Source organism: Miniopterus schreibersii (genome assembly GCF_964146895.1).
Source record: "Miniopterus schreibersii genome assembly, chromosome: 6".
NCBI lineage: Eukaryota > Metazoa > Chordata > Mammalia > Chiroptera > Miniopteridae > Miniopterus > Miniopterus schreibersii.
This window is the reverse complement of record NC_138107.1, coordinates 54533923-54560442: the sequence shown is the minus strand read 5'-3', so window position 1 is coordinate 54560442 and position 26520 is coordinate 54533923. Positions and strand designations below refer to the sequence as shown.

At 37.2% G+C, this 26520-nt stretch overlaps 1 protein-coding gene across 2 annotated transcripts in view; it reads right to left on the bottom strand.

Annotated features, from left to right (window-relative positions):
• The window catches only part of AFG1L (AFG1 like ATPase), a 135554-nt gene that overhangs the window by 93451 nt on the left and 15583 nt on the right, over positions 1 to 26520 (bottom strand). The window contains exons 2-4 of one of the 2 annotated variants that reach the window (XM_081140782.1): positions 18317 to 18540; positions 6421 to 6472; positions 389 to 490 (exon numbers count right to left, since the gene is read on the bottom strand). In XM_081140782.1, the coding sequence (XP_080996908.1) occupies positions 389 to 490; positions 6421 to 6472; positions 18317 to 18540 (378 nt within the window). The remainder of the gene's footprint in view (positions 1 to 388; positions 491 to 6420; positions 6473 to 18316; positions 18541 to 26520) is intronic. The other variant, XM_081140783.1, reaches the window with a different exon arrangement.

Below are 26520 nucleotides of genomic sequence, written 5' to 3'. Positions count from 1 at the left end.
TGTTCTTTTCCATGTGATTTATTTTGCTTAGCATGATACTCTTAAGAGCTACCCATGTTGTCACAAATGGCCATATTTCATCTTATGACTGAGTAGTAAAGAATAACTTTTTGAAACAGGTGAGGTTTTAACATTTCTTATTGATCTTTAGCAGAAAGACAAAATGCCTAACCTCTGTTCTCACATCTGGAAGTAATGATTTGTCTTTAGGACCCACTCTGGATACATTACTATTGTTTCAGTATAGCACAAAATAAATAAAAACAAAATATTATTTTAAGCAAAATTTTTTTTAAATATTAAAAGGTTCAGAATTTTCAGAGATGAGGAAAATTATTTTGTAGTGTTTGCCCACTTAAAAACCACTTTTCCCAGATAATTAACTTACTTTTGTGAACATCTAGCATGAAACCATGAAAATGAACCCGTTTTTTCCTCTTCATTTCCACATAAGCATAAAACATGTCCATCACCATTGTTTTCCCTGTACCTTAAAAAAAAAAAAGATACTATTAAACAGTATTACTGATGCTCTAATGATTGTTCATTAGCTTTTGGATAATGAAACCACAGTCTTCTACTGGAAAGCTTAAGACTATGTTACTTTTTTAGAAAAAGAGTTTATTTTTTTATGTTAGACCAGCAAAAAATAAAATGATATTACTCTTTTCTTTTAAAATTCTGTTTTTAGGAAATATTACTAAATATTATTTAATATTACAGGGGCTATTTCCCCCAGAAAACTATGTTTATAAATTGGCAAAATTGATAGATTATTCATTCTTCAGTTTCTCTTCCAAAAGGCACCAGTATGAATGAAATAACTTCATTAATTAAATAAATATTTATTGGGGCATTACTTAGTGTGAGAAACTATGTTAGGCACTATAGGAAAATTCAAACATGAAAACTAAGAAAATAAAGACTAGTATCTAACATAAATACTGAAAATAAGTAATAGATGTAGATTAAAGCTGGACGATTGCCAATTATAACACTTTTTCAAAAATCTGAGAATATAGGTCTTTCAAAATGAGGTCTACTTGAAGAAATTCTGATAGTCAACTCATATAATTAGGTTATATAATTTTAATCACTACGATTGCAGTAGTAATTGAAGAGTCAACAGCCTGGGCCTTTAACACGGGCATGCACAGAAAGCCTTATTCCCCAGCAGAAAGGCGGGAGCTCTGGGGACAGCAGCAGAGCTCAAGATCGGTTCACATCAAGCATTCCCGTCAGGCAAAGCCCGGGTGGGTGCTGGTCCTGCCTCTCATTCTTCTGCTCTCTCCACCACCACCCCACCAGTGCCCATGCTCTTCTGGTAGGAGCTGTAGATCAGGAAGTGAGATCTGAGTCTTAAATTCCACAGATGACTTTGGCCCCATGCCATTTGAATTGCCAGGAAGTTTTTGCATATGAAAATATATTTTGTCAAAGAGATTTTTAATGATGAGACCATTTAGCCTGAAAAGTAATTTTTTTGCAGAAATATTCAGTACAGTATCTCTTGATATAATGAGTGGCAGATTTTAAATCATTACATTTACCTAAAAAAGTAAATCAATAAAAAGTTTCAAATTCTGCTGCATAAAGTATAGTATACTGATAGATCCAGAAAAAAGTCATGAATTATCTAACCAAAAATGTGAATAATATATATTTGAAGTAATCTTTATGCTAACTTTTTAAAAAATGGGCATAAAATATAACAAGACGATCATATAAAAAGTTTCTGGAGACAAAAGAAATAAAAAGAAATCATAAAAGAAAAAGATTGATAGGTTAGGCTACATACAACTCAACCTTCTAAATATCAAATTCACAATAAATAAAATTAATATCTTTAGTCATTTAATCAATATATTTTTAGTGAATGCCTACCATGTGTGAGGCCCCTATTCTATGCGTTTAGAATTTTATAGTGAACAAAACTGACAAAAATCCATGCCCTCGTGGAACTTGGGGGTTTACCCTTATATATCTTTTAAGATAAAAAGAGTTCTTAGAAACTACAATGACTATTTTATCCTAAATCTCTTCCTTCTGAAAACTTCTCTACTTAGTATGATTCTATGAGAGTATCAATCACAGGGTAGATCAATAAAAATACCCCACCACCCTATACACTGTGATTGGCACTGCCATGGGCATATGACCCAATTAGGTAAGGTTCTGTGGGAGGAGTTAATATGGATTCTGAAAATAAGAATCATCCCTTTTCCTTTGAAGAGAACAATCTAGGAGATCCCAGGAGCCTTCTTTCCTATAACATCAAAAAATTCTTACCAAGAATGAAGACAACAATAGGAAAGCAGAACCAAAAGATGAAGGAAGAGGATAAGGGAGGGAAGGAGAGAGAGATCCCTAAAATATTATTTAAGCTCACATCTCTACCCATAGCTGAATCAGATCATTACTTGATTTTATAATTAAACCAACCATTAAATTCCTCCCCTGGTTCAGCTAATTCAACTGGCTTTTTTTCCCTGCAACTGAAGGAGTACTGAATGAAATGGAATTAACAGGGGGAGAAAAGATGATCAGCTGCAAAGAATATGAGTATTCAAATAACACAAAAAATATAAATAGCTTTAAAAATATTTTTTAAGTTTAACCCCATCAGAAATAAAAGAAATACAAATTAAAACACCACTGATAAACCATTTTTACGCTGGTGAGGACATGGGGGAAACCCAAGTAAAACACTAAGGTCTGGCTGAGTTGGGTTAAGAGACTTTAGAATTACAGGAGTCCAACACAGGTGAAAATTTCAAGGCAAAGCACCAGAGAGGAGGCTGCAATACAATGAAAGAGCTCCAGAAACTGACATGTGGGGACTCTGGAGTCTTTGGCTGAATACTAGCTCCTCCTGTGTAGGGTGATACTCCATCGCGAGAGGCAAGGAATGGCCACCAGGAAGCTATAAGATGAACAATTTCCAGTTGTTGTATGTATCATATCTCTGGAAATTATTGGCAACACAGGAATTCTTGTAGTAACAGAATTATTCAGTATCTTGACTATGGTGTTGGATACATAAACCCACACAAGTGATATACTGTACACACAAATGAGTACAAGTAAAACGAGAAATTTGAATAAGAACCATGAATTGTATCGATGTCAATATCCTGGTTGTAATATTTATACTACAGTTTTGCAAAATGTTACCTTTAAGGACAATAAAATAGAAAATATCAAAATACATCACAAGTAAGGGTAATTTTTCTTTCATGGAAATATTTTTCAGGTGTGTAGGTATGTGTGTGAGTGTGTGTGCATGTGTGTGTTTGCACTCATACAGTGTGAGTCAGGATGTAAACTATTGTTCTTACTGTGGGTCATGTTCAAAAATGTTTCAAAGCCACTGCAATAGTTTGTGATCTTTGGATGAACAAAGGCTGCCTCTGCTTTCATTCACGATTACACCTCCAGAAACAACACACTGCCTGGCACAAGGCAGATGCTCAATAAGCATTCATCAAGTCAATGCAAGAACGAGAACAAAGGTGTCGGGAGGAGGTAGGGAGGAAACCCACACTAAATCGTACCTGCTTCGCAATTTGCTTTAGTTTCTACAGAATCCTAAATAAAACCTTGCCTGTTTCTTAAGATTCTTGCTAGGGGACTAATTTGTAAAACCCAAAACTCTGTTATGTTCTAACTTTCAAGCCTATAGTTAGGAAGAAAAAATAACTACTCGAGAGCGTCCTCTCCCCCCTCCCCAGCATGGTGTCTTTTTCACAGCCGACCCCCTGCAGAAGGAGCTGTTAGTAGTGTCCTCCATCACAGCCTCCAAGCCCAGGAGAATTTTGCTTCCCAACTCCTAACCTTATAACCAGCCCACCTTTCAACTGGTGAAATTATCAATGTGAAATAGGTGAGGTTAAACCAAGAGTCAGCAGAAAAGGGACTGATAAACAGATATGAACTTTTATTATCTCCTAATATACCAGAGAAATCATTGACCTGCCACCACCACTGCAGTCTGCTAGTCAGGAGCCAGAACCTTGTCATAAGAAAGCTTGCTGTGGGGTAAGAATGAAGCCACAAGAAACTACTGCAGCTTTTGGTCTCTGCGTGGTTTGTGCTAAGCATTTTAATAAAAACATTTTGTTTCAAGATTGAACCATGATGAGAATCCCTTCAATTTATGTATCGATTCTACTAGGGTTCCCTGAATTGAGGGTCTGCCTGAGTCAATCATCTCAACATGTCTACGAAGAAAGAGAACAGTTGAGTGGGCATGAAAGAGGGCAAGCCAAGCACAGGAACAAGGAGTGGGAAGGGAGCACTAAAAAGCAGACATCTTCTTTCCCGTCACTTCTTCTGAAAATACAATACCTGTTTCCCAAGTCTAAAAAGGGAAAGTAGTAAAGAATAAGAGCTTGTGAAGGCACTGTGAGCCTTTTATCCCAGCCAGAGAGCCTCCCAAATGAGAATCTGACCTGTTATTATCTATTTTGTAAGTATTCTAAACTGAATTGAGTATAACCACCAAAATGTTCATCTCACATCCTGTTTCAGAATTCCTTTCTCTTTTCCTCTCTACATTACAAAGATGTTCCTAACCAAAGGTTGCCACATGCCCAGCCTATGTTATCACATCTTTTCTGATTCTTTCAAGCATTCAGATGAGTTAAGTTATTGTACTTCCCTTCAATCAGTTAGAATATGGCTGTATTTTTCAAACTAAACTCCAACAACTTTCATGGGTGTTTTTTAAAGTCCTTTTGCAGAAGTAAAAAAGCTGTGCTTTACTAACCATCTCCATTTATGGTTAAGTGGTTAAGGTAACAGGAGAAACAAAAACATTGGTTTTAGCAATGACTGAACATGAAAGTGATGGCACAGAAAGGACATGTTCTCCAAAGAGGCAAAGAATGAGCTCCGACAACAGGATGAGATCTGCTGGTAGTGCCCAAAGGTGAGACACATAATACTGATCATGCACCTGGTATAAAGTGCTTTCTAACTAAGAAGGAAGCATACATTGGTCTCAAAAATACCAATTAGCTAATGAATTAAGAAAAAAAATAGTCTGAGCTTCTTTCACATTTTTTTAAATCTGAAAGTTTCAAGAACTTGAAGAATTTTAGGGGCAATCTCCATCATTCACTTCTGTGAATTAAACAGTTCCCTTTTTATTAGGTTCACTAAATCTGAGAACGTAAAACATAAATTTAGCAGCATTAATGAGTGAATAAAAAAAGGGGGAGCCCGGCCAGGCATGGCTCAGCGGCTGAACCTCGACCTAGGATCCAGGAGATCGCAGTTCGATTCCCGGTCAGGGCACGTGCCTGGGTTGCGGGATCAATCCCCAGTCAGCGGTGTGCAGGAGGCAGCTGATCAGTGACGACACTCTCATCATTGATGTTTCTCTCTCTCTTCCTCTTCCTTCCTCTCTCTGAAGTCAATAAAGATATATTTAACCAAAAAAATGGGGCGGGGGGAGCCTCTTCTTAAAGATGAGAAGATAAACCCTTAAAGTTTTATCTTTAAGGAACTATAACTATTTATTCAACTATTTCATTTCTTGTCCTAAAAATATTACTAAGATAATAACTTCTGCCACCACTCCCTCATAATGCAAATTAGCTATGGCTACAGGGGAGTCTGAACTTTATTAGTCTTGGACCAAAACAGAACCCATTACATGTAAATGAGAGTTCTGAGTGTCCCACTATAAGAAATGACTGCCAAGCAGTAAGGCCAGGTAGAGTAAGAGCCACCTTCATGACATCAGTGAATGCGGGTAACAAGGGAGAGGTTTAGGACTAGAAGGATTTGTTTGAAAAAAATCGAAAGCAGAAAACAGATGATTTCAGCAATAATGAAGTCAGAGAAAAAGCACGACATTAGCTGATTAGGAAAATCTAGAAAGTAAGTGACTGCTCATAAATTTTCCAAGAAAATGTGAGTCTTTGTGCCCTATATATAGAAGTGGGAAACCAAGGAAATATTACCACTTGTGCATTAAGACTATCCACTAATAACTAAATTGAGGATAAGGGCTTAGATTTTGAGTAGAACTATTAGTGGAAAGTAAAAGTGAAAAAGAACAGCTTTTTAAAAAATGATATATTAAGCTGAGTCAGATAGCAGTAAGCAACAAGATTCTGAATTACTGATGACCTATCTATAGATGATTTCCTTCCCCAAGATCAACTCACTTTATGCACTAAATAATGTCTGTACCCTAACATGCTAACTAACACTGCCATAAACTACTGGCATGCCCTATGAGAAGTAAAAAGTGCAAACTAAGATAACTGCCCTCCCCTCCCCCTATTTTACCTCACCTCATCCTACTCCACTGCTGGTAGTGGATTAAAGGATGGAAATGGAAGTTATCTCTGAGCAAAAGCTGGGAAGCTTTCTGTTTGTACCACCCAAAACTTGTTTTAACACACTTACCAACATCTCCATAAACATAGAGGCCCCTTGGAGGTTTGCTCCTTGAAAAAAGCTGCAAATTAAGAACAAATTATAAATCTCTAACATGGAAATAATTAAAGATCATTATATACATAGTGTCCCGAACTCTGCTATATACAGTGGACTATTGTACACAACAAATACAAAACACTTGATGTAAAAGGCTGGGAAGCCTAACTTAGGTTTCAGTACAGGACGCAAGAAGCATAGTAGTCCAGAGCCAGAGCTCTGAAGTCACTCAAGTTGACATCCCCTACACCATTTGCTAACCATGGAATCTTCCCCCTCTTTCCCATATAGGTTCTCCAAACAATGGCAGTCTAGCTCATTTTCAGCAAGCAACAGATAAGAAGAAACTGAAAGGTCTCCAGGAAAAAAAAAGACTCAAAGGCACTTAGGTATGGGTTTCTCCCACAGAAAGAGCTGGTTCCTTACAAGATTGCTTTGAGTAAAGCACACCACTCAACCAACCTAAGACAGACCTTTCAATCAGCATGTTAGTATCTAAAAGGCAATAAAGTAAACTGACAACCAAGAAACAACAGATTTTTTTAAAATCTTCCAAGATGAAAGCTGGAGACCAGACCAAATGTACAGGGGGGAAAAACTCACAGGAAACAGAGACTATGCAGACAGCCAAAGGAATCTTCAAAAATAAAACTTTATCGGTATAATTAATATGGTGAGAAAAATAAGAGAAGCTATTAAAACTATAAAGCAAAAACTAAATGTAATTTTAAAAAGAAACATTAAGAACAAGAGAGCACTAAAATCTCAGAAAAAAATTTAGAAGGCAAGCTTGAAGAAATGTTCCAGAAAACAGCAATAATAAAATATGAAAAATATAATAAAATTACAGTATTAATTCAGGAGATCCAACATCTGACAAAAAGGAATTCCACATATAAGTGAAATCATGTGATATTTGTCTTTCTCTGCCTGGCTTATTTCGCTTAGCATAATATTCTCCAGGTCTACCCATTCTGTCCCAAAGGGTAAGAGATCCTTCTTCTCACTTATATGTGGAATCTAAAGAGCATAATAAACTGATGAACAAAATAGATTCAGTGATATAGAAGCATGGAACAGACTGAGGAATCTCAGAGGGAAGGTGGGGGTGGATGGGTGGGGAGAGATTAACCAAAGAATTTATATGCATAAATGCATAACCCATGGACACAGAAATAGTGTTGTGAAGGCCTGAGAAGGGGGGTGGGTGAGGGGTGGAAGGGGTCAATAGGGAAAAAAGGGGACATCTGTAATATTTTCCAAAAAAAAAGATAAAATTAAAAAAATAAAAATAAAAAAGGAATTCCAGAAAGAGAAAAATAGAGAAGAGAGGAGGAAACTATCTATGAAATAATGCAAAGATTTTTCTCAGAACTGAAGAACTTGATTTCTAGATTGGAAGGACAGACTAAGTGTCCTACACAATAAGGGAAACAAGATCCCTACCAAGACACAATTCTGAAATGTCAGAACTCCTGGGATATAAAGATCCCACAAACATCCAAGGTAGTAGGGGGAGGAGAGTGGGGAAACAGGTCATAAACAGATAAAGACTTTGAAGGAAATTTGAAGGAAAATGATTTCCAATCTATCTATCTAATCTACCCATCAAGTGTGAAAATGGAAAATTTACATTCCATACATACGGGGTCTCAAAAAAAAACTCCCCAACAGAAAGAGGAAAACCTAGGCTCCAGGAAACACAGAGGATCCTGGGAAGGAAGCCCCGGTGAGATGGAGGGCTGCTCCAGGACCACAGTGACACAGCAGGTCAAGAAAGCAATCAAGTCCAGACAAAAGCAGGGGGGTGGAAACAAAAGGGAACTTCCCTTTACCTGATATTATTATCAGCCCAGATAACCATCCTGAATTGTGTTCCACCTAGAAGAACAACCTGTAAACTCTGCAGCCATCTCTAGACACCTGTGCAACAAACCAAGGTGAGGGAGAGCCGAGATGATTCAGAGAGGGTAAAGCAGAAAGAAGCCAAGGTTATGCCACTCAGTACCAATTAGAGCACTCAATATTTTGTCAGAGAACATTGTCAAAAGCTAGACTTAAGGATCTAGTGCATAATGCTGTTGTGTTTTTAATCTGTGGATTCACTCCAACCTGCCTCAGAAACCTCTCTTGCTTTCCTGATCCCTCAGCTTCCTGTACTAAATCCAGCCCCTGACTCCAGCATGTTCCTTCCAGAAGAACCTTCACTATGGCTTAGACAAAAGGACGTGCTTTGCTTTGATTTTGCCAGCTGGATGCCTTCCCTGTGTTCCTCTGCACATTAACTCTCCATCTATTCTTAAATCTCAGCTGAAAACAGATTCCACTCCTGCCAAAACCTCTTAATTTGTCTTGTTTTAATATCTTACAGTAACTATTCTTGTACACTGGTTATTCTGTTTGCAGAAAAAAGTGTTATGCTCTTAAACAATTTAGAAAGCCTCAAGCTGAAAAACTTACACACGACCTGATAATCTCTACATATGTTCTGTGTATGAGAAACCTTTTGAGAGCAACATTCTGTGTTAGGTAACTGGAGTGTTATAGCAATTCATAATTCTTCACAATACATTGTGCAAGAATAGTCTGGGGCTACTCTAGTACTGCTCACATGATATAATCAATATATGCTGAATACATGAAGTTCAAGGCAAAAAAAATCACAAAGGGGAAAAAGGATGACAGAGAGAACTCATTGCTGCTAGGGGTTGATGGGGAAAACACTCAAGCCCTGGCCAGTATGCCTTCAGTCAGCTGGCGTGTAGTCCTGTACACTGAAAGGTCATGGGTTTGATTTCGGGTCATGGCACATACCTAGGCTGTCCTATCTTCTGTTGACCAACTCAAACTCCATATATTTTGAAAAAGCACTTTGGCAAATATTATATATTATAGTATAGTATAGTATAGTATAGTATAGTATAGTATAGTATAGTATATTGTAATTATAACACATATATAATTTATATTTTATTTTATAGTAACATGTAGAAGATGATAAAGAGATACTGTTATAGAGTACCAAAGGAGATCCTCCAACATCTGAAATACAAACACCTGGTATGACATAAATGCTATTTAAGATGCAGACTTTACTCTAAAGAAATTGATAAACAAAATGAATACTCCTCTAACAATAAATGTTAGCTACAGTCTATCTAAACAATGTTATATACTGCCAAGTATTTTCACTTGGAGAGGCAAGCCAGTTTTCTCCTAACAAAATTTCAGTTTTCTAAGAATTATTGAAATTTCAAGAGATTTAAAAATGTATATTTTAAGGGAAAAATCAGAGGGCTAATTGGAGAACAGTAAGACTATTGAGAAGGCTGTAAAATGGGTCCTAAAGAAATTTTTAAATTCCTTATTCATAGTAGTGAATTCAGGGAGAGTTAGGTTCATGCAGTTTTCTTCAAGATGACTAACTTACACAGGAACCCATGTCATTTACATGTTCCTAATTTACATTTTCTCACAATTTACTCTATTTTTCAGTTCCATTAAATTTCCTTTCTTAATGTATTAATTTTCTGTAATTTGTTCTTATGTCTCAGAGAAGTTCACCTTGGCATAGTTCCTCGGGGCTGGTATTCTCCAAGGGCTCCCCTCCCCCAAAAGGCCTCCTCCTTCTTGCTCTGTACCCCAGGATGCTGCCTGGCTTGCTGGATGGCTGCTGGCTGGTTTCAGCCCCTGGGAGGAACAATTTGCAGGAAATAGGAGGGATGGGTAAAGAGCAATCTGAGTCATTCTCTACTGCTCCCTCCCTGCTTCGGCCGCATCCCTCCAAGACCCTCAGGTCCTCATGCCACAGCTCCTCTCTCCAGCTCCTCCCTCCCCGCTCCTAGCCTCTTTTGCTGCCCTAGGCCTGCCCTGCCCATGACTCTCTAAGTCATCTCTTGATTCAGTCTTTATTTGAAACATCTGCTGTGAACTGTTTCGTGCCATACTCAGACACACACCCAGCCCCTAAAATGCACAGATGTAACATCAGACAAACACCTGAAAATGTGAACATGAAGTTTCTCTAGCGACCACAGTAAGAGCTGTTGTGTAACTTGTGTCTTAGGAAGTTCGTAAAGGAGGAGGATGACACCTTATCTAATGGATTTTTGATGAGTCCAATAACACTGCATGGCAGATGGTACAGATGGCAAACTTAAGGATGATGTTGGAAGATCGTGGTAACCTACCACCTACTTCTAAGCATAAAAGATATAGCGAAGAGTATTGGAGTTTAACCCAGAAAGATCTGTACCAAAAGATCTGGTACAAATTCTGATTCTGCTACTTAGCTGTGTGACTCCACATAAACCTCATCAACGCTGAAACCTGCTGTTTTCTTATCTACTGGGTGCAGGACAGAGCACAGGGGAGTTCCCACTCACTGCCTACTTCTCCACACCTAATCACAAGGCCCACTTGCTCACAATGAAGGCTGGAAACTTCATGTGCTTACTGATACCGGCTTCCATCCAAACTTGCAGACCACAAGGAAAGAAACATGGCACCCTTGGACATGCAGGTCTCAAAGATCTGAACAACACTAAGGAACACTCAGGATATTTCATATCTAAACCTCTACGCCAAGTAAACAAAGAATTCAAGACACAACACAATTTCAAATACAGCCCATACATTAAGCCAAAAGGAAATACCAATAAATGCCAAAGAATCAATGTGCTCCAGCCATAATATAACAAAATTAGAAATAATGGAAGAATAGCTAAAAATAGAAAAACCTCATGCTAAGATTCTGATCTACCCATCATGTGCACCCAGGCTTCTGAAGACTGCTGGAAAAGGTCAGAAAGGCCACGGAGTGCACCCTCTCACTCATCCCTCCATATTGTCAACAACTGTTTCCCTGGTCAGTTCCTCTCTTTCTCTACAATGATGCTCCAGAACCTTCTAGCTCCCTTCATGCTAACCTTCACTTCCTCTATCACTTTCAGCAGATGTCTCCTACTTCTTCATAGAGAGAAAACAGAAGCAGTGAGTTGGAACACCTCCAACTTCCTATATGAAATTATAATCCCAACATATCTGCACCCATCCTTTCCTCTCTTCCTCCTGTGACAAAGGAAGATGGTTCCTCTCCCAATACAACCTTCTATCAATTTCTGGATCTCAGCCCCTCCCCCCTACCTTCTCAGGAACCATGACCCATCAAATTAAACTTTTCACTTTTCTTATAATCCTTCTCATCAACATCTTTATAAATGTTTTCCTGTGAATTTATTTTACAGTCTTGAAGTGTGATGTTTTATAAGCAAAAGATAAACCCAAAAGCCATAAAGGAAAGGATAAGATACTTCAAAAGCAGTGGAGTTAAACATTTCTGTTAGGGAAAAATATCTCATGGGACATATGTATACTAAAAAACTATTCATTAATTACCTGAAATCCAAGTTTAACTGGGGATCCTGCATTTTTATTTGCTAAATCTAGCAACCTTATTTTAGATAATAATATTGTATTAATATTAATTTTATTGGGTGTGATAATGGTAACAGTTATGCAGAAGAATAGCTTTGTTAGGAGATACATAATGATGTTTTTAGGGGTTAAGTGTTATGATGTTGTAACTTACTTTCAGATGATTAAAGAAAAAATATACTGGGAGAGAGAGAAAACAAATGCGGCAAAATGTTAACCATTAGTGGATTTAAGCATATTGTTGAAATTTTTCAAAATAAGAAGTTGGGGGGCGGGGGACAAAACAAAATTGGATAAGGTGACTAATTATTTTATTACTTTTACTTTTGAATTAAATCTAAAATTAAGTATTCCCTAAGTATTTGCATATTTGCATTTTAGACAACTGTTTTCAAAACTTTTACCAAAACTATTCCTTTAACTACTGCAGAGTAAACATTTGTCATCCATCATTCCAAATATTTTGATTGAATCATTCTAACTTTATCCATTGTTCCTTATATCAAAATTCTAGTGTTAAAAAATAATCCAACATGATTCTCATCAAAGTTACGTAAAATAGCATGTCCTCTGTCTTTCTGTGTTACTATCCACCTGCTACTCTGGCATAATTTACATTAGGACAAGTAGATAATAAGGGTGGTCCTGTTAAAATTAAAAGTTTTTGATTTATTTAAAGTGCAGAAATACTACTTTTCCTGTTACTCCCCAGTCTCCCCACCATTCCACTATTATCTTCCAAAATGACAGAATCAGAGACAATTATTCCAGCTGGAATGCTGAGCATAATTATATCTTTTAAAAACTAGCAGTACATCATTCTCAACATAGACCACTTTTTGACAAAATTATATCACTTCAGGTTTCTAAGATCTTTAAAATCTAAAAACTGAACTATATGTTAGCACCCATAAATTCTCTATAAATGAAAATCTTTTTTTAAATGCCTTCAGCAGATTTGCAAGAGAACCCTCTTAACCTCAAGTACGCCAATTTGTTCAGTTTACTAGTATAATTAAGTCTATTTAAGTATCTAAATAACTAGCAAGTGTGTGGGGGGGAGGTAAGCTCAAACCTCTAAAACAACTAGCATAAGTGGCTCAACTTCTGATTATAACAGAATTTGAAAATGCAAATTACTTTTAATGTGTCATGCATTCAAGCAACAAGCATGTATAAGTGTCTATATGTGCCACTGGGAGACAAATGACAGGAGGCAATCTCTTCAACAAATCCTTCCACATCACTCACTCCTAACTGATAATCTGATTCTGGACTAGCTTAGATGAAGCTGCACTAAGTATGATCTACTCAGTTCACCACTAGTTCAGAGGGATGTCCAGGACATAAGGATAATTCTCAAATCAATGTGGAGTTCACCAAAAGAAAGATGTGGAAAATAACCCTCAGTCTGAGCCTAGTTGAGGTTCTGAACTTGAGAAATTCAAGTAGCCTTCTAGGCTTCTTCTAGATTAGCAAAGGAATGACACTGAAAAGGGAAAGAGATCACCGACACAGCCACAGAGAGGACAACGCATATAGGAACCTATACTCTCACACAGACACATGGGTAGGCTGACAGCCACCAGGACAACTCTCTTCTGAGTCAGTGGAAAATTATTCTGTGAATCTTCAGTGATGAAGGATAACCTAAAAGATGCTGCCTTCATAGAAAGTCTTCACGAACAGCAAATGTGAAGGGCAACAGTGAAGGGCTCACTAGGTACAACTCTGAACTTAAATAGGTTTTATGGAAAAATAACTGAAGAAAAAGGAAAATCTAACTAGAACATAAATCAAAATCTATCGCATCCCACCGCTTTTCCAAATACAACATGCCACACACGTGGTCCTTCACCAAAGGTTGGCCTCCATCTGAAAAGAGATCTTTTCACTCCTTCTATTCAGATTCTCACCCCTGCTGCCTTACTTTCCTCCCCACCTCCTCCTCCAAATCCAAGTCCTTATTGCCAGTGGATTCAAGTGGACAATTCTTAAAATGAAGACCTCTGTTTTCCTACTCCATAAATAGTTTCTGCCAAGGGATTTTTCTAGTCCACTATCTACCCAGAGGTTTTCCTGATTTTCTCTCCTTGGAGCTGGATTTTCCACGACCATCCCCACATTGTACTCAATGCTGCTTACAATTTTCTAAAATATAAAGTTCCAGAGATCAGGGAAGCTTTACCTGAATCAAACAGCTCAACTTACTTTAGCTACAGGAAATGCCAGGTCTAAGGAGAGGAATGGAGGAGAGAATAAGCTCACTCCCTTAGCAGGGGGGTAAACGAAGGAACTGAGGGAAAACCAGCAAACTGCCTAGAGGCCCTTCTGAAGAATCTTTAAAAACTAGCTAAAGGGATCCAGGCCCCAAGGCCTCCTGCATCTCCAGAGAGAGAAGTCCAGAGAGAGAAGCCCACAGCCCATATTCCAGGTATCCTACTCATGGCCTCCATGTGCTAGAAGCCAGAACAAGTAAAGAATCAAAACCTTAGATTAGCTGGATTAAAGGAAGGGCAGTTCTTTTCTACCTGCTATATGCATTGTTCTTGGAAGGGTGATGAAAGGTATCCAAATAAAAAATGGCGGATGTATGAGGAAATTAGAAATAATAATTTCTCATAGGGAAAACCTGAAAATTATTTTGTGGAGAGCCTAGGATAAAAAGAAAGGACTATGTACCCCCCCGCATTTGCAGGTCTCTTGGGCTATGTCTCCTCCTAAAAGATAAAAAAACCTGGCAGTCTGTATACCCCTGATTAATTGAAACAGAGATTTTCAGAGTAGCTCCATACTCCATTTAATGCTCTCCCTCCCTGACTCCAGAAATGCTTGATTTGGCTGTGTAAAAGTAATTCTAATTATAGTGATTTACATGAACTACTTACCATTTATGCCTAATTACCTCACAGCACAATAACAATTATGCATATATTAAATGTGCCAGATTAACCTGGTTGTAAGTCATATTTGATAACAAAAGTAAAGTGTTCATACATACTCCTTTTCATAGTTTGTTGCTCACATAGCATGGTCATCTGCTTGCCACTTTTTCAAAATTTTATTAGAGAAAACCCTGTTACATAGGTAGCTAAAAGCAGCCAAACAGTCGGTCACCAATTTTATCTCATTAATAATTTGGCATTTTGTGAAGGTGTATTTTATTTTAATATTATAGCTTAGCCTTACAGAAAGTTTCTTAGGAGTACAGTGAGAAAAAAAACAGTCCACTATAATGAATGTTTAAACATCTATATTAAAGACAAAATCAAATGTTCATAAAATCATAAATATTATTTACCAAAATTAAGAACTCTATAAATAAAGTTCTTCTATCACTAGAAAACCCAAAAGCCAATTTTCCTTCTCTGATAATCAGCATATCAGTGTTTAATTTTTAGAAGAAATGGGTCTGTGGCATCTTACAATCTTCAAAAACTAAAGTTTTATAGATGTTTTACTCAAATTACATTAGATAATCGGGTCTTTTTCAATGTTAAAGATTAGGTAGGCTTGCCCAGCCGGGCATGGCTCAGTGGTTAAGCGTCGACCTGGGATCCAGGTGATCAGGGTTCGATTCCCGGTCAGGGCACATGCCCAGGTTGCAGGCTCGATCAATGACTCTCTCATCATTGATGTTTCTGTCTCTCTCTCTCTCCCTCTCCTTTCCTCTCTGAAATCAATAAAGATATATTTAAAAAAAAAAAAAAAAAGGTTTGTTAGGCTGAAGAAATTACAAGACAAATATTACCACAAAGAGATGTATGATCTAACAACTAAACATTTAGTCACAAATGCATTAGCACTTAACAAATAAAAGCTTTCATTAGACACACTGGAAACTAGCTGACACATCAAATCTCCTACTTACATACTATACAATAAACCAGTTATTTGCTAGGTAGATCCATCACAGCCAATTTAGAAATCACGGGTGGAAGTTTGGGAGAACACCTCTAAGAGCCAACAATAATTTTTTTTGACTTACGGGTTTTATTTTGCCAACAAACATTTTAAAGAGGAAAAAAAATTGGTAAATTGACAACCAGGTAAATTAATGATTTCAGGATACTTTTGATTGGATGGAAGTTCACCAACCACAGTAAGATGAGCCCCAGAGATGATACAGAAAGGGGAGGAGAGAAAAAGCCTGTATTTCCCAAAGGAAGAGGGCTAGAAAGGGAACAAGACACAAGTTCATCTCACTAATTCAACTTGCAGATAACCAAAAAATCCAGGTAAGTAAAACATCTTGTTTCCTGGCTATGACACATAACCAAGTTGTTATTTTATTTGGAAGGCCACCTGTATTGCAAACAATAGTTAGGATGCAGTACATAAGCAGTATATATTTTCCAAACTTTTAGTTCTTTGCTCACCTAAAATTTTGGAAATATGGGAAAAAGAGAAAAGGTTGGCCATCAAAAGGAGTAATTCATCATTATTTCCTATAGCCATTGCACTGGACTAGTCAATCACAGTGGCTACCACACTCATAGTCTACTTCTGAGGGCAACGGCCATGCTCACAGGAGGTCTGGATGGTAACTTATGCAGAGATGCCATCTTTACACTGGTCAGTGGCCTCTGAAAAACCCAATGTGAAAGCTCTGCCCAAACACTGATGAAGGGATTGGTTAGCTTATCAGTTCTCACTCTGGAATTTAAACCACAGATACAGGGAGAGAATTTAGAAGCTGGTAAAACAAACAGAAGTGAAAATGGACGTGGGAGGAAAGGAATAAAAGAGGAAACGGATTTCATTAATAGAAAGAAGATCCGTGGAGTAACTAGCACCTGCCTGTCAACTGGTCAAAGCTTCCAGAGCCACTGATTCTGCAGCAGGAGCTCCAGGAAGCCTGGCTGTGTAATGGAGATGCCTTTCATTGCTATTTGCATGTGCATTCTGTTTCTAAATCTCCATTTCTTCCTGTAACCTAAATGAGTCTCTACTCCCTTTAACCAAAAGACATTAACACAATGACAGCCTTTTCTTTACATAAAAATAAAACTATTCAAAATTATATTCTCAGTGCTTTTTAAAAAGCAAAATTACTTTCAGTCATTTTTAAATAAAGCACTACTAACATGTTATACAGTACCTTTTTTCTAAAGACCTTGTGATAAAGGTATATTCGTGTGGGGGGGTGATTTGGCCAATTACAGGAAACTAGTTTCTCAGATGGAACCATATTCTAACTCTTATTACTATTAATATCTTTCATAATCTGAAGATGACACCACTGAGGACATTGACTTCTATAATGGGATAAGGAATGGGAGTTTTCCTGTCATCTTAGAATTTCAGCAAAGCTCAAAGCTGAGGGTAAGGGGAGACAAGTTCTCCTAGTCATAGTCATGCAGGAATTATTTAAAAAAAAAAAAAAAAAAAGGAAAAACCAAAGTGGAACTGAAGAAAGTCATGAAGGTGAAAGCTGTTAGCTGGGTAAGAAATGCTGCAGCATTTCCCCCAGATAAACCTCATGCCAAGTGCCAGGGTAACCTAAGAGAAGCATCTAAAGAAGTGAGGACAGAGTGTAAGCTGGATGCTTGCTTAGGTGAGGAAATCCACAGTCAGCTACCAAAGCAGAGTGTGGAAGAGTTCATGGAAGAACCTGATATGTGTCCCCAGGATCATGGGAGTATACAGGATAAAGACAGACTGGTGCCTACTTCTCATCTGTAGAAGTCCAAGGGCAGGAAGTTGACCAAAGCTGCCCATGTAGTAGGGGTTGGAGAAAGGAGATGTTATGCTTCTTGTGGCCTAAGTGGACAACATAAAAGGTGATCTGGCTAGCGCTGTTCTGAAAGGACTCCACCCAAGAAGGCCAAGTGCAAGTGCAAAAAGGTCCCAGCAGAATGCAGTGGTGTGAGGTGTTCTGCTAGAGTCATAAGAGGTCAAAGAGTGAAGCACTGGGGAGGTCCTCAGGGAAGTCCTGAAGAACCCACCAATGTGCCCCTCAACAAAGAGCTAACATGGCAACATCTATCACACCAAAGGCCCTTAACTGGTCACTTAAGACTTGGCTATTTCACTATAATCTTCTATCCCTCTCATTCTGACCCTAGAGAAGCCAGGCAAGCAGAGAAAGGAGGAAAAGGGAAAGGAGAAGACAAATCAGTCTCCACTGTTGAGCCTGGACCATGCCTGAGCAAGAGAAAGGAAAAAGTTTTGAATGGCAAAGAAGTTTTTGTTTTGACCGGATGGTATCAATTACTATCTAAACACAAAACAATATGAATCCCCCCAGAGCAAAAGAAAGCTATGGAACATCAAGAGGTCATATGGGGATCCAAAAGAGCTTGTTTAAAGGTACTGGTTGGTGGGAAATTTTCAAGCTATTTCAGGATTGTACCCGACTGCATTTAATCCATTTTATAAAATGCTTACACTTTTAACTATTTAATCTTTAGCATCACACAAACCTTACCTTTGAAAACAGGCCTTCTGCCTCTATACTGTATCCTTTAAGGTCCTCATGTAATTTCTGCAAACGCTCTATGACTCTTCTTTGATGTTCATCGTGCTTTAACTCGTGAGCTTTGATCAGAAAGTCATAGTGGTCCAGAGGTCCTTGGCAAACAGCCAAAGCTTTCACATAAGCTTCTGTAGCCACAGTTGGAGACATGCTCTCAGGAGTCTGAATTGTATAGGCTATAAACAAAAATATATATAAAATTTTAGACTTTCTTAAATGGAGATATTTCATAGTGCTCTACATATGTTTCTTAATGGGCACATTAAAACTTTTAACCTGGCCCAGCTGGTGAGGCTCAGCAGTTGAGCATCAACCTATGATCCAGGAGATCAAGGTTCGATTCCCAGTCAGGGCATATGCCTGGGTTACGGAATCGATCCCAAAAAGGGGACATGCAGGAGGCAGCCAATCAATGACTCTTCTCATCATTGATGTTTCTCTCTCTCCCTCTGAAATCAATAAAAACATATTTTAAAAAATTGTTTTTTCAATAAAAATAAAACTTTTAACCTGTTACAATATATTTGAGCAGTTATTATAAATATAATTTTGATTAAAATAATATAAAGTAATTTTGCACAATAAATACATTTATAATCACCTCATTTTAATAAAAGGGAAGAAACCCAAACCCATAAGCTATAACTGTAACCCCTCTTCTAGAAAGCCTAACCTGCTGTAGAGTCTCTACTTTGCCTCCATTCCATTAAATGAGACCTCTGGGTTCATCAGATCTTCCCCACAACAGGGCTGGTCCCTTTCTTTGAGTTAGGCCTGATTATGGTTCTAAGTGGGAAATATTAAAGGCTCAAATTAGGATGAGCAATGGCAGGAATTAGGATTATTTTGTTATTATAAGGTCCTTGCACTACCTGTGAAGTGGTGTAGTGTTACTTGAGAGTGGATTTGGGTCCACTGTAGATGTATATCACAAACTCTAGGGCAACCACTAAAAAAAGCTATTTATTTATTTATTTATTATTTATTTATTTGTTTGTTTGTTTGTTTGTTTATTTATAATACTCACCAGAGGCTATTTTACCGTTGCTTTTTCAGAGAGAGAGAGAGAGAGAACAAGAGAGAGAGAGAGAGATCAATGTGAGAGAGACACATCGATTGGTTGCTTCCCGCACACGCCCCAGCTGGGGCTGGGGAACAAGCCTGCAACCAAGGTATGTACCCTTGGCCAGGATCAAACCCGGGACCCTTCAGTCTGTAAGCTGATGTTCTAACCACTAAGCAAAATTGGCTAGGGCTAAAATAAGTTTTTTAAAAAAACATATAATTGATATGCTAAGAAAGGAGAGAAAACGGAATCATATAAAATGCTCACATGCCTTTCCCCACCCCTTCTTTCCCCCTAGGGCTCAAGCTCTCACTCTCTCTGAAGCATGCTCTCACTTTTCCCCCTCTTCTTCCCCCAGGGACTTTCTCTCTGCTTTTCTTTTTCCTAAGCTCCAAGGGCCCTTCTTTTGCCTCTGTAACTTGTTTCCTGAGCCCATGCAGCCCAGCTGGCTCACTTCTTCTATGGCTCATTTCTTCTACCTCTGTGACTTTCTAAATAAACCTTTGCTTGTATTTGAAAAACAACAACCACAAAACAGAAAGAGTAGGCGATAAAATAGGAACAAAGAACAAAAGCAACAAACAGAAAGCAGTAACAAATATGGTAGATATTAATCCAACTATATCAATAATTACTTTGAATGCCAATGGTATAAACGCACAAGTTAAAAGACAGATTGTCAGAGTGGACCAAAATACAAGACCCAACTGTATGTTGTCTATAAGAAACCCACTTTAAATATGACACATATAGATTAAAAGTAAATGGGTAGAAAAAATATATACTATGCCAACACTAATCAAAAGAAAGGAGGAGCTGCTAAATTAATTTCAGACAGAGCAGACTTCAAAGCAAGGAAAGTTATCAGAGATAAAGAAGCACATTATATAATGCTAAAGGAGTTAATTCTCTAAGAAGACAATTCTTAATGCATATGTACCTAACCACTGACCATCAGACTAAACTATGTGAGTCGAAATATTGATAAACCTGTAAGGAAATACATGATCCACTATCATAGTTGGAGACTTCAACGCCCCTCTAACAGAAGTGAACAGATCCAACAGACAGAAAATCAAAAAGGACATAGTTGAACTCAACACCATCATCAATATACTGGCTATAACTGACATCTATAGAATACTTCATCCAACAACAGCAGAATACACATTCTTCTCAAGCTCACATTCACCAAGACAGACCACATTCTGTGCCATAAAACACATCTTAACAAAATTAAAAGCGTAGAAATCATACAATGCAAGCTTTTGGATCACATGGAATTAAGCTAGAAATCAATAACAAAAAGATAACTGGAAAATTCTAAAATATGCAGAGATTAAATAACCCACTTTTAAATAACATATAGGTGAAAAAAGAAATCTCAAGAAACATATAAAAATATTTTTAATTAAATAAAAATAAACACAATTATCAAAATTTGTGAAATGCTGAAAAAAGCAGTACTTACAGGGACATTTGTAGTAGTTAATGCATATATTAGAAAAGAAAAATCAAAAATCAATCATTTAACTTTCCACCTTAGGGAACTAGAAAAAGAAGAGCAAATTAAATCAAAAGTATGTAGAAGAAAATAAATAAAAATTAGAGCAGAAATCAATGACATTGAAAATATGAAATCAATACACAAAGCCAATAAAACCAAAAGCTGGTTCTTTGAAAAGATCTAGCCAGGCTAACTAAGAAAAAATAGAAAGGATACGAAGTGCTAACATCAGAAATGAAAGAGGGACATCTCTAGATTCTATGGGCATAAAAAGGATAATAAAGGAATACTAAGAACAACTTAATCCACATACTTGATAACTTAGATGAAATGAACAAATTCCTTAAAATATACAATCTACTAAAACTCACACAAGAAGAAACAGACATCTGAATAGGCCTACATCTATTTTTTAAAATGAATCAATAAATAATAATCTTCCGAAAACAGAAAGCATCAGTCCCAGATAGGTTGACTAGTAAATTCTACCAAACATTAAAGGAAGAAACTATACCAATTCTCTACGATCTCTGTCAGAGGATAGAAGAAGGGATACTTCCTAACTCATTCTATGAGGCTAGAATTTACCTTAATACCAAAATCAGACAAAGACATTACAAGAAAAGAAAACTACAAATCATTCTCTCTCAAAGAATATTGATGCAAAAATGTCCAACAAAATACTAGCAAATTAAATCCAACAATATATGGAAAGAATTATACACTATAAACAAGTGGGATTTATCCCAGGAATGCAAAGCTGGTTCAGCATTCAAAAACCAGTGAATGTAATCCATCACATCAGCAAGCTAAATTAGAAAAATCACATGATAATATCAATAGATGCAGAAAAAGCATCTGACAAAATCCAATGCTCACTCATGATAAAAAAAAAAAAAAAACAACTCAGTAAACTAGGAATAAACTAGGAACTTCCTCATCTTAATAAAGAATATCTACAAAAAACCTACAGCTAACATCATACTTAACAGTGAGAAACTAGCCTGGCCAGCATGGCTCAGCACTTGAGCATCAACATATGATCCAGGAGATCATGGTTCGATTCCTGGTAAGGGCACATGCCCGGGGTTGCAGGCTCGATCCCCTAAATGGGACATGCAAGAAGCAGCCAATCAATGACTCTCTCATCATTGATGTTTCTCTCTCTCTCTCCCTCTTCTTTCCTCTCTCTGAAATCAATAATATATTTAAAAAGAAAAAAAAAGGTGAGAAACTAGAAACTAAGATCAGGAACAAGACAAGGATGTCTTCTCTCATAACTCCTTGTCAATATACTAGAAGTCCTACTTAATGCAATAAAACAAAAAAAGGAAATAAAAGGTATACTGATTGGGAAGGAAGGGTTAAAACTATCTTTGTTCACAGATGACATAATCATCTATATAGAAAATCCAAAAGAATCAACAAAATAACTCCTGGAGCCCTGGCTGGGTGGCTCAGGTTGTTGGAGCATCATCCCATACACCAAAAGGTTGTGGGTTCAATTCCCAGTCAGGACACATATCTAGGTTGTAGGTTCGATCCTGGTTGGGGTACATACAGGGGGCAACTGATTGATGTTTCTCTCTCACATCAATGTTTCTCTCTCTTTCTCTCTCCCTCCCTTTCTAAAATCAATTTTAAAAAATGTTCTCAGGTGAGGATTAAAATTAAATAAATAAAAAACTCCTGGAATTAATAAGCAATTATAATAAGGTTGCAGGATATAAGGTTAATATACAAAATTGGAATTAAAAATTAAAAATACAACACCATTTACATTAGCAGCTCCCAAATATAAAATACTTAGGCATAAAGCTAATAAAATATATACAAGACCTATTATGAGGAAAACTACAAAACTCTGATGAACAAAATCAAAGAACTTTAAAATGGAGAAATATTCCACATTCATGAATAGGAAGACTCCATATTGTCAAGGTGTCAGCTCTTCCCAATTTGATCTATACATTAAACTCAATTCAAATCAAAATCCAAGCAAGTTATTTTGTGAATACTGACAAAATAATTCTGAAGTTTAAATGAAGAAGCAAAAGACCCAGAATAGCCAACACAATATTGAAAGAGAAGAACAAAATTGGAGGACTGACACAACCCAACTTCAAGACCTACTATAAAGCTAAGACAATCAACAGAATAGACAAATAGGACAATGGAACAGGATACTGAGCCCAGAAACAGACCCACATAAATACAGCCAACTGCTTTTTGGCAATGGAACACAGGTAATATAATAGAGCAAAGATAATCTTTTCAACAAGTGATGCTGGAACAACTGGACATCCACCTGAAAAAAAACAAAAAAACCTAGACACAGACCTTTCACCCTTCACAAAACTTAATTCAAAATGAATCACAGACCTAAATGCAAATCATAAAACATGTAACTCCTAGAAGATACCATAGGAGAAACATAGGAGACATAAGAGAAACCTAGATGACCTTGGTGTGTATGACGACTTTTTAACTACAATACCAAAGGCACCATCCATGAAAAAAATAATTGATAAGCTGAACTTCTCTAAAATTAAAACCTTGTGCTGCAAAAGACAATGCCAGGGTCTCATTAAAGAACAAACCACAGACTGGGAGAAAATATTTGCAGAAGATCCACCTGATAAAAGGACTGTTATCCAAAATATACAAAAACTCTTAAAACTGACAACCAAAAAACAAACAATCTGATTTTAAAAATGGGCCAAAGTCTAACAGACAATTTATGATAAAGATGGGGTTATAGAGATACATTCTTAAATGTACCTCAGAGGTACCAATAAAAATTTTAAAAAATGGGCCAAAGCCCTTTTAATACACACCTAGCCAAAGAAGATATACAGATGGCAAAGAAGCATATGAAAAAATCTCCAGGTCATATGTCATTAGGGAAATGCAAATTAAAACTACAAGATACCACTACACACCTATTAAAATGGCCAAAATCCAAAACACTGACAAATGCTGGCCAGGATGTAGAGCAACAGGAACTCTCATTCAGTCCTGGTGGGAATGCAACATGGTACAGCCACTTTAGAATACAGTTTGGTGGCTTCTAACAAAACTAAGCATAATCTTACCATATGATCCAGCAATCATGCTATCTGGTATTTACCCAGAGAAGCTGAAAACTTATGTCCAAGCAAAAAACCTGCACACAGATGTTTATAGCAGCTTTATTCATAATTGCCAAAACTTAGAATCAACCAAGATGCCCTTCAGTAAATGAATGAATAAACTAGTAAATCCAGACAGTGGAATATTATTCAGCACTAAAAGAAATGAGCTATCAAGCCATGAAAATACATGTAGAAAATGTAAATGCATACAACTAAGTAAAAAAGCCAATTTGAAAAAGCTACATAAGATCATATTTTCTAACTTCATGACATTCTAGAAAAGGCAAAACTATGGAGAAAGTTAAAAGTACCACAGTACACACAGTGGGGGGAGGGAGGAGGGATAGGTAGGAGGAGCGCAGAGGATTTTTAGGGCAGTGAAAATACTCTGTATGATACATGTCATAATGCACTTGTCTGAACCCATAGAATGTATAACACCAAATAAACCCAATGTAAACCATGGACTCGGGTTAATTATGATGTGTCATTGTAGGTTTATCAATTTTAAATGTATCACCCTAGCGGGGGATGTTGATAATGGGGAAATCTATGCATGGGAGGCAAAGGTGGGGGAGGTATATGGGAATCTCTGTACCTCCCTCTCACTTTTGCTGTGCACCTAAAACTGCTCTAAAAATATAATAGTCTTTAAAAGAAGGAGAAAGAGAGAATCAGTCGGGCAAGACACGCAAGGCTGAGAGATTGGCCAGCACAGGCCTGGATAGCAGCTGTATAAATTGAAACACAAAGACTTCTCAAAAGCTGCACTAAATTAAATCTGTTACTACATCAGTATACACAAATTATGTGATGCTGCTGCCATATTATTTTGATTTGTATTAATTTGTCTTATTGTACTCCAAATGGACAGTGGGAAAATGCCATTCTGAAGATCCACACACTAATCTACACACATAAATGGAAGATTTTAAAGGCCCCAAAAGTCTGAGCTGTTCTAATATCACAGCAATTTTGTATTTTATTTCACTACTTTCTCCTAAACTCAGTTTTAGGAAGATCCCACTATACTCCATAGCCGACTTGCTATAAGATTTAGTCAGTATCATAATGTCCTAGAATCTGAATAATCGATTACAATAACTTCCTAGATAGTATTTAAACACTTATATATCCCCCCTGGGGGGAAAAATGAGTTTCCCCAAGGCTTTTAGTGTATTTGTGACTATTTCAATTTCCCTATTTTTTTTAAGTGAACTTAACCACAAGATTTCGTTGTCTTCATAATAAAACAAAAGATGAAGATCACTTGGCCCTTTCTCTTCTTTTCTCCTCCCAGTTCAAACTGCTTGCATTCTCTTAGATCTACAGTTGGGCTCAATGCATTCAAGCCTCAGCACAATCTCCTTTGCAGTTTTAGCCTTTTTGAGGAAAATCAGCTTAGTCTGCCCACCATAGCCACTCTGCTTCCTGTCATACCACCACTTTCCCTGGGCATACAGAAATGCCTTGCCCTTCTTGTCCTATGTCACATTTGGAGTTTAGTACTTCTCACTTCTTACAGGAAGTCCAGTGGGTTTTAGGAACATATACCATGTTTATCTGCAGGGTCACTATTAGCAGGGAATGAAGCAATATCCCCCAATTTTTAAGTTTTCATCTTAGGTCAGAAGTTTGGAACAAAAAAAACTTCTGAAGTTCTGCAGTCTGTGCTAATATGCTCTATTTAATGGATCTCACTGCATTAATAAATAATATAATAAACCACAATTATGCTCTTCTTAATGGCACATGGTAGTCTTAATGCAGAAGGAAGAGGCAACCCAATAGCGCAAGTATAAAAGAAATTAGAAAAATGACAAACTGTTACTAATAGCCCTAAGAAGAGATGTTATATAAAAACAAGTTTTTTTAAACAAGATCTTAACTTAGGGTCCATGGCAGACTAGAGGGCAGAGGGGAGGTTTTTGGCAGCCTTCTGAAATTAAAAGAAACTTCTATGCATGTGTATTTGAGTATTTTTTCTGAGGCAAGATCCCTAAATATACTACAGCCTTCTTCAGATTTTGAATCAAATTTGTGAATAAACACTGGTTAAGAATCACAGTTTTAAAAATAATGTCAAGCCCGGACAGCATAGTTCAGTGGTTGAGCATCAACCTATGATCCAGGAGAACAAGGTTCGATTCCCAGTCAGGGCACATGCACAGGTCGCAGGCTTGACCCCCAGTAGGGGGCATGCAGGAGGCAGCTGATCAATGACTCCCTCTCACCATTGATGTTTCTATCTCTCCCTCTCCCTCTCCTTTCTTCTTTGTGAAATCAATAAAAACATTTAAAAAAATTAAAATTAAAAAAATAAAAATGTCAAAACAAGAGTTTTAGAAGGAAAGTCTATTAATAGCAACTCACATTTATTGAGCACCTACCATCTTCCAGGGATGGGTTAGGTAACTTAACATAATTATTTTTATTAATCCTCACAATA